Source organism: Grampus griseus (assembly GCF_964374135.1).
Source record: "Grampus griseus genome assembly, chromosome: 1".
NCBI lineage: Eukaryota > Metazoa > Chordata > Mammalia > Artiodactyla > Delphinidae > Grampus > Grampus griseus.
This window is the reverse complement of record NC_139017.1, coordinates 156285979-156302242: the sequence shown is the minus strand read 5'-3', so window position 1 is coordinate 156302242 and position 16264 is coordinate 156285979. Positions and strand designations below refer to the sequence as shown.

Genomic DNA, 16264 nt, shown 5'->3' with positions numbered 1-16264 from the left:
TTTTAGTCTTAAAAAGGGGGAAGTACAAGGTGTATTCATGTGCTAGGGCTGCCGCCATAACAAATAACAAAGTACCACATACTGTGTGGCTGAAACAACAGAAATGTATTGTCTCAAGGTTCTGGAGGCTAGAAGTCCGAGATCAAGGTGTCTACAAGGTTGGCTCCTTCTGAGTTTGCTCTCCTTGACTTGTAGACGGCATGTCTTTTCCCTACATCTTTACATTGTCTTCCCCCTGTACGTGTCTGTGCCCAAATTTCCTCTTCTTATAAGGACACCAGTCATACTGGGTTAGGCCTCACCTCACAGATTTAGTTTTAACTTAATTACCTCTTTAAAGCCCTGTCTCCAAATATAGTCACATTCTGAGGTCCTAGAGGTTAGGACTTCGACATAGGGAGGGACAGAATTCAGCACATAACAGGAGGAGAGGTCTTTACAGATGTAGGGAAGAGAGAGAAGAAATGCATGACAGTCAGAAAATAGCTTTAAAGAGATGCCCATGAGGCTGCGTGGCGTGTGACTGCTTTATCAAGAAGTAGTCTGAGGGCTTTCATGGTGGCGCAGTGGTTGAGAGTCCACCTGCCGATGCAGGGGACACGGGTTCGTGCCCCAGTCCGGGAAGATCCCACATGCTGCGGAGCGGCTAGGCCCGTGAGCCATGGCCGCTGAGCCAGCACGTCCGGAGCCTGTGCTCCGCAACGGGAGAGGCCACAACAGTGAGAGGCCCGCGTACCGCAAAAAAAAAAAAAAAAAAAAGTAGTCTGAAAAGGTGCGCGGCTCTGAAGACTAAATATGGGGCCCCTGAACATTTGCAGGCCAAGAGAGAGGCAGGGGTCCAAGAGATAATAATAGCCCTCCCCTCTCTAGCCTAGGAGAGTGTGACTCAGCCCAGCCCCCAGGGCTGGCTCCCTGCCTACCCACTCCTGTCTCCCCAGGAGCAAGAGGCAGCCATGGGTCAAGGCCTCTCCAGGATATCACATTGAAAAAAGCCCAGTGTGGTGTGGTGACTCACCGAGATACGCCTACTATCCAGATAAGATCAGAGTTGGTTTTAGAAGGAAAACAGGGCCTGGTGCTCTGGAGAACTTGGCCTGATTCAAGTAGGGGCTGCACTCTTGATGCCCTGAAAGTTTCATTCTGACCTAAGAAGAAAATAAAAGAACCTGCCGAAGCCGAGAGAGAGAAAATGAGCCAGCAAAAGGATGCTCTAGTAACGAGGGCAGAAACGGAGGCCGAGGGCTGAGTAGGACGGCAGCGATGGGCTACAGAGCAAAGGCGAGGGCTCAGAGGAAAAGCCTGGGGTCTGAGTGGAGGGTGGAGACTTTAAAATGATGAACGCGATGGGACAGAAGCTAGTATTTCCCAAGAGCAATGGTTTTAACCGTAGAGATGACAGTGATGGGCTTCCCAAGGAAAGGTAACAGAGACGGTTCAGGAAGAAAAAGCCCAGGACAAACTTGGGAGAGGCTGTGGGAGCCCCACAACCAGGAGGGGGATGTGAGAAGGGCCCACAGTCTGGACCATTCCTCCAGTGCTACCAAATGCTGGGACCATCGAATTCTAGCATTTCCTGCAGAAAATCCTGTGTTTGTGAAACAAAGAAAGGGACAGAACGAGTCAGTGGCAAAAGAGGTCAAATGTTTCCTCTGCTTGTCAGAGGACATAATCCACAGGAGAGGGGCTATGCTAGGCTCTCATCTCTACTTGAAGTTCCTCCAATCAGCTATGCTATTGTCGCCCCTACGCCTTCACTCTCGCTGCTTCCTCTGAGTGCAATACCATTCCTTCTCTCACTGTGCAGAGGAGATGATTCCTAATCACTCAGCTCAAGTGTCACCTCCTTCAGGTAGCTTCTCCTAACCAGCACCCGCAACACACACTCTCTGCTTAGTTAGATGCCCTTTGCAGCATGGCCAGCTAGCTGGACATCAGAGCGGTACGCCTCCCCTTCCATTGTATCGAGCAATGGTTCTCCACCAGGGGTGATTTGGCCCCCAGGGGCCATTGGGCAGTGTCCACAGACATTTTTGGTTGTCACCACTGGAGGGTGCTACTGGCATCTAGGGGGTAGAGATGGTGCTAAACACCTTACATGCCCAGGGAAGCCCCCCTCCACCCCAAAGATTTATTTGGCCAAAAATGTCAATAGTGCCGATTTATCACTGAGAAGTGGCTGCCTAGCCAGGACTACACTTTCCAGCCCCCTTTGCAGTTGGGTGCAGTCATAAGACAAGGGTTCTAGCCCAAGGAATGTAAGCAGAAGCGGTGTGTGTGTCACTTCAAGGCTTACCCCATAAAATCCTCCCACCCTTATTCCTCCATTTGCTGGCTGGATACAGAGCATTTGGGGTCCCTAGGGGATGGCAGAGCCATGAGATGGAAGAAGACTGGATCCCAAATCACCCTGTAGAGAAAAGTCACCCACCCGTTTGGGACACCTGAACTGGACTGTTAGGTGAGAAATGATCTTTAACAGCAAAAAGACACCAATATATCGAGGTGTGTTACAGCAGCTAGCAACACCCTCGTACACCCCTCCATGTTTTTTCTTCAGTATCATTTGCTTACTCCTCACTCATTCTTTTATTTGTGCAGCCACAAACCTTAATCTGCACACCAGGCTCTGTGCTAGGTGCTGAGGAAACAGATATAAAGAAGAATAAGACATGACCATTGGTCCTCGCCTTCAGGCTATGGATAGTTTATTGGGAAAAGAGTTAAACAGCAAAGCATAATGACCCTGGGAGAATTACAGGATGTTACGGAAATGAGAAGGGCTTCTAGCTCAGCCTGGGGAGAGGGGCAGGTAAGAAGTGGTACCTTCCAGGAAGAAAGCAGTGGACAAATGCAGGGAGGTAGACCCAGCAAGAAGAACCTGCAGCTCACAGCGGTCCAGGGTGCTGGAGGGCAGGCAGGAGGGGCACCGTCCCTCTGCTCTGCGACTCCCCAGTCTCTCTGTAACTGACAGCTTTCTATTTTGCTGCCCCCGCAGTGGACTGGGAGTTCCCTACGGCAGAATCTTCTGGAGGTCGCCTGAGTGTCTGGCGACCTCTGGCATCCTCTGCTCTTAGAAGTCCTGCACGATGCTCTGCCCCAGCCTGCTCACAACTGAACTCACCTACTTCTGATCTTGCACCACAACCTGCCCCTCTGCTCGGTCCCCCATCTCAGGAACCAGCTTCCACGTCCACCCAGTTCCTGAGCCAGAAACCTGGGGGATCATTCTGGCCTCCCCTCTCACTCAGCCCCCACATCCAGGCAGCTCCCAAGTCCTCTAAATTCTGCCTCCTTAGCGTCTCCCAGGTCCTAGCCAGGTCTCCACATCTCTCTTGTGGGTTTCTGACAGGAGCCGCATAACAGGGTCCCCCAACCCCGCTCTTGTCCCATCCAACATGTCTTCCTTTGTGCCGCTTTTCTTTTAAAACACTAACCTGATTTCACAGCTTCCCTGCCTTCCCCGGATGTTTCTCCATGGCCTACAGGGTGAAATCCAAGTTCTCTGCTAGACCCTCCCTTCCTGCCCCTGGCTGCCCCTCTCTCCTGTGCCTCCTGTCTCCCTACTGTCCACCCACCACGCTCGCTCCAGCCATTCTGAGGCCCCTGCGCTCCTGAAATGAGCCGTGCTCTCTCTCTTCCTTCCCTCTGGGCCTTGGTGCACGCTGCTCCCTCAGCCTGGAACGCTCTCCCCTCCTTCTGTGTCTGGCGTTCTCCTATTTGTCCTTCAAAACTCAGTCCAGCCATCAGCTGTTACAAGCAATCTTCACCAGTGCCATTCAGAGTGCCTGGTCATGGTGGGCCTTCAGTAGACGTTTGCTGGATGGATGGATGGATGGATGGTTGAGTAGGTGCTCGGTAATGTTTGTGGAATGGACCCAGAGTTTTCTCTCCTAGACTCCATTATCTGAATTCCTTAAAGAAATGCCTTCTCTGGGTTATGATTTAATGTTATGCTCTCTGTCTTCAGAGAACCCTGATGTGAGAAACTGACCAACTTAATGGCATTTCTGTCTTTATGAAAACAGAATTGAATATATTGCCCACTGTGTCACTCAGTGTCCTTTCTACAAGGACTCATGATAAATTCACACTTGGGGTTATTTCCAGGAAACATTTTGCTTCTGCAGATGAAGATGTGTATTTTCTGCTGTCAGAAAATAAAAACTCTGCCTTCCGACGTGTTTCTGTTTTTGCTTTAGCTGACAAATAGGGATACCCAGTTTTGTTACCTTATTACCTCATTGCATCCTGACCAATTCAGGGACCTGAAAGCAGCAACTCTTTCTGCTTTCTTTAGATGGAGTCAGTTCTTTTTTTTTTTTTAGATGTTGGGGGTAGGAGTTTATTAATTAATTAATTTATTTTTGCTGTGTTGGATCTTCGTTTCTGTGCGAGGGCTTTCTCTAGTTGTGGCAAGCGGGGGCCACTCTTCATCGCGGTACGTGGGCCTCTCACTATTGCGGCCTCTCTTGTTGCGGAGCACAGGCTCCAGACGCGCAGGCTCAGTAGTTGTGGCTCACGGGCCTAGTTGCTCCGCAGCATGTGGGATCCTCCCAGACCAGGGCTCGAACCCGTGTCCCCTGCATTAGCAGGCAGATTCTCAACCACTGCGCCACCAGGGAAGCCCCAGGAGTCAGTTCTTGCTTTATCCTTCGATGCTGTAATGTTTACTTTTTAATCTGAAAGCTGCCTCAGATCATCTCTAGTATAAATCTTAAATAAATGCATACTGGTGACCAACGTCCAGGCCTGGAAGTTAGGGAAGGAAGGGCAGAACACCAAGCTTCTAGTTGAGAGGGACCCCGTACAGAGCCTCTCCAGGGATTCCTGGGGCTCCTATCACGACAGGGGTCTGGCAGGAAGGCCAAAGCAGAAGCGGAAGACCAATTGCTTTCCAACTCTGGTGCCACCTTACTGGGCCACCGCTGACAAGTCATATTCTTTTCCTCCACCAACTATGGCTTTCCTTTACCCTAACTTTAAATGGAGATCTCCTCGGCCCCCATTTTTACATTAATAGCTAATGGCAACAACAATAATCGGTATCTTTTATGGAGGGCACCAGGTACTGCGCTGAGAACGTTCATAGATGTCCCTCTTTGAAACTGTCCCCCTCCATACCTGTCTAGTGTTTCCATCCCTTTGCAGATGATGAAATGCCAGAGAAGTCGAGCATGTGCAAAGCCACCCTTCAGTAAGTAGCAGAGCAGGAATTCAAATTCAAGTGTGTCTGCTGCCACCGCCCAAGCTCTTAACAATCTCCTCACAAATGGGCAAGGATTGGAGGCAATAATAAGGGATGAAATGCCCCGTGGAAACGGTAGGGATTGCCGATGGTGCTGCCAGGAAAGAGGAATCCCAGAGCCACAGCTTTGCTTCTAGAATCCTCTGGTGTCCTTTCCAAAGTCCTGGAAAGGGCTGGCTACTCTAGTTTTTGTTTTGTTTTTTCTTTTTTGGCCTCGATGCTTGGCTTCCAGGCTCTTAGTTCCCCAACCAGGTATCGAACCCAGGCCCCCGGCACTGAAAGCCCAGAATCCTAACCACTGGACCACCAGGGAATTCCCAGGGCTGGCTGATCTGAAGTCAGGTTCAGTTCCTGGGACAACGTCCAGGGGAGGCCCATTCACGTGACAGATGGCTGCACCCTCCTCTCTTCCTCCTGTTCTGGGGTTTGTCCCGTAAGAAGCCTGCCTGCAGTCTCCCTATGCATGGGGCCCCCTCTAGGCAGTTTGACCCTTTAGGCACAATCCACTCTAGGCAACATGTCGCTTTAGGCATCATGTCACTGTCCTTTTCAGGGTCCTACAAAAAGTCTGAGGCCTGAAAATGTTATTATTATTAGTTCCACAATACAAAGAAGAAAACTGCAACACTGAAATCAGTAAATATTTAATTAAATGCTAAATGTACCATTATGTCAACTTCATTAACTGTTGAATTTAGTAGTCATAAGAATTTCATTACATCTGATAACAATTGGTAGGTTGGAGTTTTCTTACTGCACAAGATCTCCCAGGTAGGCACCAAGATTGGTGAGAAATCATAGCTGAACATAAATTAAATAAATTATTCATGGCCAAAAATTTGCAAAAGCAAAATGGCAAAAAAAACCTTTCAATTTTCCTTTACATTTAAAAAGAGATATTTATGGTGAGAGCTGGGTGTTGAAACTATGTTAGAGGACGGACAGGGCCTCCGCGAGTAAGCTGTGAATCCCCAAAGAACGTAGGCCGTGCCCACCTTTCTGAGTTCTCCGTCCTAGCCATGTTTGTGTCTGTGATGGAAGCCACGTGAGGAGAGGCTTCGGCTGGAGAATAGGTAGGGAGAGTTGTCTCCTCCTGAGTCTTTCCTGGTTTCAAATAGAAAAGCAAGAATCCCAGAATCATAAATAATGAGAGCTAACATTCATTGGGTACGATGCATATACCAGACTCACTATTCTAAGCACAGCTCGTGTATTATCTCAGTTGCCGCAAAACAACTCTATGAGGTCAGTGTTTTATTATCCCTATTTCACAGATGAGCAAACTGAGGCATAAAGAGGTGAAACAACCTGCTCAGGGTAATAGGGGTTCACAAGTTGAACCCACTGTTCAAGGTGCTGAAGGTAGAATAGTGAAACCTGGTTCCTGCCTAGTTTAGAGCTTGAAGCGAAGGAGTCAATGGTCCTGGACACCATTTCACATGCTGGGCACAGAGTATATCAGTTTTCCCCACACCTACTGTGTAGCAGGCACTTCTGGAATGCTTTGCTCCCTTCCTGTGACAACGTGTAGGCTAGAGGTGTTATTCATCTCCTAGCCCTGTGCCTTGCACAATTTTGGCCATGGTTGGTGCTAAAAAACGGACAAAGCCTAGAAAGGCTTAGTTGATGATTTGAGTCCATTCCTCCATCACAAAGCAAATTTCCCCAGTACAGCTAAAGTTCTCCCTCCCTACGCATAGCACAGAAGCTGTTATTGAGAAACTCCAGTGGCATGCACTTCAATGTAATCAACAAGGAAACTAATATACAGCACTTTTAGGTGTCTCTTGTGTGCCGGGTGTTGTTTTAGGGGTTTTCCGTTTGTTAAATAATTAAGTAGTAATAGGGCATTTACAATAATTCTACAAAATAGATATTCTTTATTGTCATCCCATTTTACAGATGAGGAGACCAAGTGTTATGAGCTGCATGGTGTCCCTCCAAATTCAGATGTTGAAGTCTTAACCCCTAGTGCCTCAGAATGTGAGGTACTATTTGGAGATAGGACATTTAAAGAGTGGTTAAGGTAAAAATCGGGTCTTTAGGGTGAGTCCTAACCCAACATGACTGGTGTTCTTATAAGAAGAGGAGATCAGGACATAGACATGCACAGAGCAAAGACCATATGAAGACACAGGGAGAAGATAGCCGTACACAAGCCGACAAGAGAACCTCAGGAGGAACCAACCCTGCCAACACCTTGATCTTGGACTTGTAGCCTCCAGAACTGTGAGGAAATAAATTTCTGTTGAGTAAGCCACCCAGTCTGTGGTACTTGGCTGTGGCAGCTCTAGAAAGCGAATACACCAAGGCATAGAGTAACTTGCCTAAGGATACATTGCCAGGAAACATGAACTCAGAATTTGAACCCAGGTAGTCTGGTTCTAGAGTCTATGTGTTTTTCAATAATGAAAGTGTTCTCTGTGCTGTCCATAATGGTAGCTGCAAGCCACACGTGGTTCTTGAAATGTGGCTAATGTAACTAAGGAACTGAAATTTTAATATTACTTACATTAAAATTAAAACAGCCACATGTGGCTAGTGGCTACCAGATTAGATGTGGTTTGCTTATACTGGCTCTAAGTACTCCACTTAAGTATTTTTTCATTAAAGCATAGTTGATGTATAATATTATATAAGTTACAGGTGTACAATATAGTGATTCCCAATTTTTAAAAGTTATACTCCATTTATAGTTATTATAAAGTATTTGCTATATTCACTGTGTTGTATAATAGACCATTATAGCTTATTTTATACCTAATAGTTGGTATCTCTTAATCCTCTACCTCTATAATGCCCCTCCCCCCTTCCATCTCCCCACTGGTAACCACTAGTTTGTTCTCTATATCTTTGAGTTTGCTTCTTTTTTTGTTATATTCAGTAGTTCATTGTATTTGTGCTTTTTAGATTCCACATATAAGAGATATCATACAGTATTTTTCTTTCTCTGACTTATTTCACTTAGCAAAATGCCTTCCAAGTCCATCCATGTTACTGCAAATGGCAAAATTTCATTCTTTTTTATGGCTGAGTAGTATTCCACTGTATATATATATATATATATATATATATATATATATATATATATATATATATCTTCTTTATCCATTCATCTGTTGATGGACACCTAGGATGCTTCCATATCTTGGCAATTGTAAATAATACTGCTATGAACATTAGGGTGCATGTATCTTTTTGAATTAGTGTTTTTGTGTTTTTGGATATATATCCAGGAGTGGAATTGCTGGGTCATATGGTAGTTCTACTTTTAGTTTTCTGAAACACCTCTATACTGTTTGCCACTTAAGTTTTTTGCAAACTCTTCTAGATACCTCAGCTCTGTGTTCTAAGAAACACACCCCTGTCTTTGTTCTCTATCCCTGGTGTATTTCGTGTTTTGTTTTGTTTTGTTTTGCAATCCTTGGCCCCTGTTGCCTAGTCTCCTGCTGAAGGGGAGAAAGAACAGAAGGAATGAGTGAGCTGGCTAACTTTCCAGAATCCTGTGGCCTGGGCAGCACAGGGTCGTCGGTGTTTTGCTCTAAGCATAGGTGTTAGCCAACCAAATGCCAAGCAGCACAAACACTGAGTGACATTTTCAGAACTATTAATATTTCATCAGAAGTGATCACTTTGCCTTTAAATGCACTATCTTAAAAGGTTTTCTACATTCTTAACTATAATTTTATTCAGTCTAGGTCCTCAGAATTTTCCCCAAAGGAACACATCTTCAATTTTATAATGAAAATCAAAGGGGAATCAAGCTCGGATTTCAAAATTTAGAGTCAACATTTCCAGGAACTCAGGCCCTCTGTAAAGAGCAAGGTTGTGTATGGGGCACCTATGGTATGCCAGGCACTCCGTACAGTATGCCATGAATTCATCCAACACAGATTTATGAAGTGCCTACTATGTACCGGAAATGTGATCTTCCTAATAATTTTTAACACCATTTTACTAAAAAGGACCCCTCTCATCCTTCTGCTTCATCTCCGATGTTACCTTACCTACCCTAAGTGGCCTGCCTGCATGGTCATCTGATGCTGACTCCTCTTCTCTCCCCATTGCCTCACTTTGTTGGTTAGTTTCCATCAGAGCCCTTATTTCATCTGTAATTATTACTTACTTACTTGCTCTGCTAGTTGGCGATCTATCTCCCTCCACGAGAGAATATAGGGTCCATGAGAACAGGGACCATGCCAGTTTCGTTCACCTTCATGCTTTCTCACTGTCCCGCAACTCACCAGCACAGATACTCATCAGTATCTGGGGAATGAATGAAGGATGGGAGAAGCGAAGCCAGTTGTTAGGGTCACACAGCTAGTAAGGGCAGTGTCAGGATTCAACCCTACATGTACAGGCTGCCATCTCGTCTATTCGCGTCCAGGCTTCTTCTTTCCCGTCCGTCCTCTTGCTCATCCTTTACTGGGGAAACATTGGAGGAACAACCATTGACTCCTGCGGCTAGAGAGCCCCGGGCAGACGGAGGTCCCATGTTGGTTCCGAGTTTAAGGAAGCCCCTCTAGTGTGGGGCGGAGCCCACTGAGCAGCAAACAGTTAGCTTAGACCTTCTCTCTGCACCTCCGCCCACCCTGGGGACCGCTGAGCCCAGCGCTGGAGAAACCAGTCTGTATCAGTAGCCTGGGGTGCCTGGGTTTGAACCCCAGCTCCCCGCTTCCTAGTGGGCCTTGGACACACCCCTCTAGGACTTTGAGACTCGGTTTCCTCAAATGTAGAACAGTAATACATAACGGTACTAAATTCAAGGCCGAGCGCTTGGCACATGGTAAGCGCCTGGTCAAAGGGCAGTTAGGGGTGAAATCAGTGATCCCCGGGCAGGGACCGGCAGGCGTCCAGGTGGGTACTGAGGAGCCCGCGGCGGGGCGAGCCGGGGCAAGGTGCCCTTGACCTCTAATGGGGGAAAACGCTCTGGGGTCCTCTGGCCCCCGCCCCCACCCCACCGGAGGGCCTGGGGCACAGAACGAACGCAGGGCGCCCCGCGCACCGAGCCGTTGAGTTTCAAACCCAGCGAGGAATTCCAGCGCTGGATGGGAAGGGGGTGGGAGCCACCGGCACTGCAAATCGGCCCCAGCCCCCCGCGGAGACAGCACCCTTTTAAGGCTTTGGGACCCTTCCCCAGTCCACCCCGCAGCCCAGGGAAGGGACCGTGGCAGGTGTCTGCTGGGGGCGCCGGGACGGGCGCTGGGCACTCGAGACTGTTCCTGTGGGCAGTGGAGCGGCCAGGAGAGGGGGACTGGAGGGGGCGTTGGGGCGAGCAAGGCGGGGCTCGGCCGGGCGGGGGCCGTTGGCCCTCGGTGGGCGCAGGGTCCCTGGGAAGGCCCAGTGAGAAACCGATGGCGGGATCCCGGATCCCGGTGCCTAGCAGTGTGCCAGGCCCTCACCAGGTCATCCCCCAGGCTTAGCCAGTGATGATGAGCTGAGCCCCGGGCGCTGCCAGGAGTCAGGGGCCGGTGGCAACGGGAGAGTGCCAGGGACTGTGGGGAGAGCCAGCCCTCCCCTTCCAGCTGTTCCCAGATGTCATTCTGCCTGCCCAGGGACCTGGCTCCTGAGCTCAGGGGGATTCCACGGTTACTAAGCTACTGTATTTTATTGACTTTTAAATATTTTCTTCTAAGGGAGAAGGGGATGGGGGGCAAAAGTCAAGAAAGAGCAAATAAAAACAAATCAAAATAAGTACCCGCTCCCCAAAAGAAAGCTGTCCTCCATCCATCACTTACACACAAATCGAAGGCCTCTGAACACAGTCACCTTGCTGGACCAGCAGCTACACAGAACTGACCTCCTGCTGCCCCATCCTCATCTCCCTTTCTGGTGAATGAGGGGTGGTGGTAGACGGTCCCCCGTCTTCGAGCCCTGGGTGGACAAAGGGGCTTCTGAAAAGAGAGGAAGAGGATGGCCAGCGGGAATGGTCTGGCTTTGTCCTCAGCCCTGGTGGCCAAGCGCCCCTCCGCCCTGGGCCCGTTCCCCAGGTACATCTGGATCCACCAGGACACACCCCAAGACAGCTTAGACAAGACTTGCCATGAAATCTGGAAGAGAGTTCAGGCCCTGCCCGAGGCCTTGCAGCCCAGGACCTCCAAGGAGCAGCTCTCTGCCCCCATGGCTGGCACCCCAAGAGACAATGGCCTCAGCTTCCAAGAAGAGTGAGTGTCCCCTTACGTGACCCAAGGGAGGGGGGAGGAGATGAGGTCTAACCCTCTGGGGGAGTGTTTTGACCTGTTGTTCAGTCTGGTTAAACCCTAAAGGCTGTGTACTTTTCCTCCACCCACCATGGTCCTCTGTCCAATAGAGCGTTGACTGGGATGCTGAAGTTACCTGAGTGAAGGGCCAGACCAGGGCTATATTTCTGCTGCCTCTGTACCAGCCCACTCAGGGGACATTTCTCGTCTAAAGGCATTGGCAACTCCAAGGTAGATCTGAGGACCTTGAAAAACCGCCCTAGCCAGGGCTGGAGGCTAGAAGTCCGTGTCTTTCCCCAGAGGCAACTAGAAGATCCTTCTCCCCCGCCGCCCTCAAAGGCTAGGCATTGGCACAGATGAGTCTGATGGTTTTAAACCACATCTGGGATTCCCTAATACAGGGAGCAGCTGTCCCATTCAGCCTGCATAGAAGCCGCTGCGAGAGCGCACATCAAAATATTTACTGGGAAGGCACTGACATATTCAGAGGACATAACAGAAAATTAAAGTGCAGGAAGATGGCTGTAAATAGCCCATTTCCTGGATGGGAAATCCTGTGTCTGGGAAACACAGAGCTAAAAGTTTCTCCCCCAGGGCAAAGTTGGGTAGATGTTGTTGGGGACGGATATTAGAAAGGAGACTGAGGAACAGAGAAGAAGAAAGGACCTCGTTAGGAAAAGCGAGTAAATCCAGCGAGTTACTAATGCCACCCTTGAGCGCTTGTTTACTGCTTTGCATCTTCAAAGTGGGCTGCAAACATTAATTAATCCTCCCAGAGTCCCTATGAGGCAGGTATTCGCGTCCCCATTTTACAGATGGATTAAGTGTTAATAATTAAGTGCTAATTAAAGACTAAGTGATAATTAAGTGTTGCCTCTTCCAACACATGCTCCAGCTCAGCTCAGAGATGCTCTGGAGTGGGGCAACCCTGCAGGCAATTATGAGCTGAGTCTGGTTTCAGGGATTTCTATGCAAGAGCTAAGAAAGGCAAAGCGTAACTGCTCCCCAGTTCTGCACTCCATGCTGACCCTTTTTGGGCTTATTTACTTGCTACACATGAAGGCGAAAGGCACTTTGGCTGTTATTGCCTCCCCTGCCCCCTGCTCAGCAGTGCACGGCTGGGATGGGAATGGCCTGTCTACAGCCAAAATCCTGCTGTCCTGCCCTCCGCTGGCACTGAGACCCTCTCCGCTGCCCACTGCCATCTGCTCTGGAACAGGGCCTTGGAGGGGGCCTGTGGGGCTCTGCTCAGCTCTCAATGGCCAAGGAGCTGATTGGCCACTTTGTGGACCAAGGGTCAGTGGCAATTTCCAGTAGATTGCACCCTCTCTGCCAGGTCACACGGAGTTAATGGAAACAGACTCTACTTCCAGTCTGCACTTGGCCGAAAACTGAACTGGCACACCTTTGGCCAGTCGCTTAACTCCATTTGGCCTTAATTTTCTCATCTGCAAATGGAGGATGATATGCCCTGCCTTGTCCATCTCAGAGTTGATAATGAGGATCGAATACAATGGGGACAGGAAACTGAAAGCTACGTTATTCCAGTGAGACTGTCCCTAAATGCAATTCTCAGGGTTCAGGGGTTTTGGTTGCTGTTTTTGTTGCCTTCAATCTGGGGTTTTCACATGATGCTCACAGACCTTAGGGTGCTTCAGGGACAACCTGGAGTCAAGTGTCCTGGTTGCTGGGTCCCGATCCCCACATCAGCCAGAGCTGTTCGGCTTTTATGGGTTTTTACTTACTGAAGTTCTGAGTAAAGGCTGCATTTGAAAAAAGGGTTCTGCTATGAGAAAAGAGCTAGGAAACCATTGCCTTAGATGAATAAACGATATCATAATCGTGCAGATATCAACCAAGTAGAGCACAGTGAGCTGTTCTTGAAATAAAGGCAGCTGCAATGGTGGAATCAGATAACTCTGGTTACAGATCGCATTTCAGCCCTGTGCCAGCTGTGGGACTTGTTTAATTAATGTGAGCTTCAGTTTCCTCATCCGCCAAGTGGAGATGATTACTATGCATTTCATCGGGTTGTTGGGACGATTAAATGGGATATTTAAACATTCCCGGTAATAACTAGGATTTGTAAAAATTCCTTGTAATAATGATGATGATGATTTCCTTAAGCCCTACAATTATTACATGAAGTGGGTACTATCTTAAACTCCCCCTCTTTTTACTGTTTGTTATGCAAATGTTCAAACACATAAAATAGTATAATGAATGTCTGTCAATCAGCTTCATTAATTATTGACTTTGGGCCATTCTGGTTTCAATTCCTCCCTCCCCTATTTTTCAATCAGATCCTTTTTACAGGTGAGGTAACAGGTTTGGTGGGGTTCATTTCTCTGTCCGAGGTCCTACAGTTAGGAAGTGGTGGAGTTTCAGGAAACAAACCCAGGACCATCTTAGCCACTACGTGATAGAGTTAGCTGCCTTCTCCTAGAAATGAAGGCATCTTTTTGGAGACTCAAAATATTCGGCAGTCCCATGGTCTGAGTGATCACACATAGATAACAGATTTCAAATCCGAGGAGCTGTCCAGCATATTTGTGGATGGCTTCAGGCCCACAAGATAACCTCTCAGCTAATCTGCCTACTGTTTAATTTTGTAAACTCAGTTTGGGTTTTGGAGATGCTAACTGCTATCAGGGCAGGTAGATAAGTAAGCTCTAGAACTCTTGTTAGCCAGATTTTTTTTTTTTTTTTTTACTTTGTCCCCATATGTCATAGAAACCCAGACATTTCAAGTTTGAAAGGGATCTTGAAGGCTATCTTCTGCTGCTTGAATCCCTTCCCCGACATCCTTGCCAAGTGGTTATCCACTTGTACGCTTTCTTAGATGCAGAGCTCACCACTTCCTAAGGTAGCTCCTTCCTTGGCTATGAACCCTGACTGTCAAAAAACCATTTTCTTCCTGTGCTGAAATCTGTCTCTATCAAACTAAGACCCATTGATCTGGAGTCTGCCCTTAGGGCTCCAAACCAAATCTATCCCCGCCTTCCTCTCAATAACCCTTTAGATATTAAAAGATGGCAACAACACTCCTCCTAGGATTTCTTGTTTTCACAAGCTGAATATCTCTGTTTTTCTAAGTTTCCCTTCATGTACCAACTTGGTCAGTTTCTTGCCCACACTGCTGGTCCCTGGGGCAGTGCAGCAACTAGAACCAAGTACAGTAATCCAGGTGTGATCCAATCCAAGCAGGTTGGATACTCCCCATCTATACTCTGTATTCCTGTTAATGGCAGTTAACACCACATTCACTTTTCTCCACAAGCCAACTTCAGCCTATGGACACATTTTGAGTTCATTCATTCATTCATTCACTTATTCATTCAACAAGTATTTATTAAGCATCTACTATGTGCCTGGCTCTGTGCTAAGAGCTAGTGGGATAGAGCTGTAAACCAGATGAGATCCTGCCTTCCTAGAGCTTACATTCAAGTAAGGGAGAGAAACAGAAAATAAGTAAATAAAAGGGTATGATCACTGTAGAATGGGAAAAGAACTGGTATTCTAGTTGGAAGAAACCAATAATAAACACATAAAAATAAACCAAATAATTTCACCTAGCAGAGAGTGCTCTGATGGAAATAAAACTGACTAACGTACTAGCGGGACCTCCTTTAGACGGGGTGGTCAGGGAAGGACTCTCTGAGTAGAGGCGATCATTTGAGCTGAGACCTGGACGCCAAGAAAGAGCCAGTCAGGTGAAGATCTAAGGAAGGATGTCCAGGCGGAAAGGAGAGAAACCACAGAGACTCTGAGATGTGAGTGGGCTCAGAGAGGGACAACGCAGCTGGGGTGTGGTGAGTCATGCGACGTGGCACAGGGTGACACCAGAGACAGTCAGGCAAGGTCTCAGAAGGCCTGGAGGACCACAGTAGGCAGTTCACATTTGATTCTCCATGCTATGGGAGACCTTTGGAGGTTTTTAAGAAGGGGGTGTAACACGATCACATTCACTAGGTTTTAAAGATGTCTCCAGCTGCTGTGTGGAGATGGTTTGTTAGACAGGTGAGAGAGCAAGTTGGGAGACCTCTGGGAAGATGCTACAATAGTCCAGATGAGCACAATGGTGATGATGGCTAGACCAGAGTGATTGCAGTGAAAATGGAAAAAGTGGGGGATTCAGCATGTATTTTTTTTTTAAGTCAGGAGATGTCACATTAACGTCTCCTTTTTTTTAAAAAAAATTATTATTTATTTAATTTATTTTTGGTTGCGTCGGGTCTTAGCTGCAGCACGCGGACTCTCTAGTTGAGGCGTGCGAGCTCAGTAGTTGTGGTGCATGGGCTTAGTTGCCCTGCAGCATATGGAATCCTAGTTCCCTCACCAGGGATCGAACCCACGTCCCCTGCATTGGAAGGCGGATTCTTTGCCACTGGACCACCAGGGAAGTTCCTTGGCATGTATTTAGAGAGGAGTCAAAAGAGCCTGCAGATGGTTTTGGGCACACAGATAGTGACATCACAGCTGAATTGAGGTTTTTGGCTTGAGCACTGGTTGGACGGTGGGGAAGAAATGGGGAGAAATGGGCTATGGGAGAGAAATCAGTAGTTCTATCTAGTGTCAATTAAACTCCAGACTCTTGTTCAGTTATCTTTTACTTAGTCTTAAATTTGGGCTGAGAGAATTGTGGAAAGCCACTTACTGACTCACATTCTAGGATTACCTATTCATTCAATCCCCCTGTTGCTAAAACTTCACAGCCTTAGAATGGGGGTTTTGGATTTGCTGTTGATTCCATTGCCCTGACTGTGAAATGGCATTTGTTCATTCCCTCATTTACATATTCATTCAGCAAGCATTCACA

At 47.7% G+C, this 16264-nt stretch overlaps 1 protein-coding gene across 1 annotated transcript in view; it reads left to right on the top strand.

Moving 5' to 3' along the window:
• Positions 1–11081: 11081 nt before the first annotated feature.
• The window catches only part of LOC309825687 (uncharacterized protein C1orf94), a gene marked incomplete at both ends in the record, with an annotated part of 35955 nt that continues 30772 nt past the window's right edge, over positions 11082–16264 (top strand). The window contains 3 exon segments of the mRNA XM_082659322.1: positions 11082–11106; positions 11109–11140; positions 11144–11409. Coding sequence (XP_082515448.1) covers positions 11082–11106; positions 11109–11140; positions 11144–11409 — 323 coding nt within the window.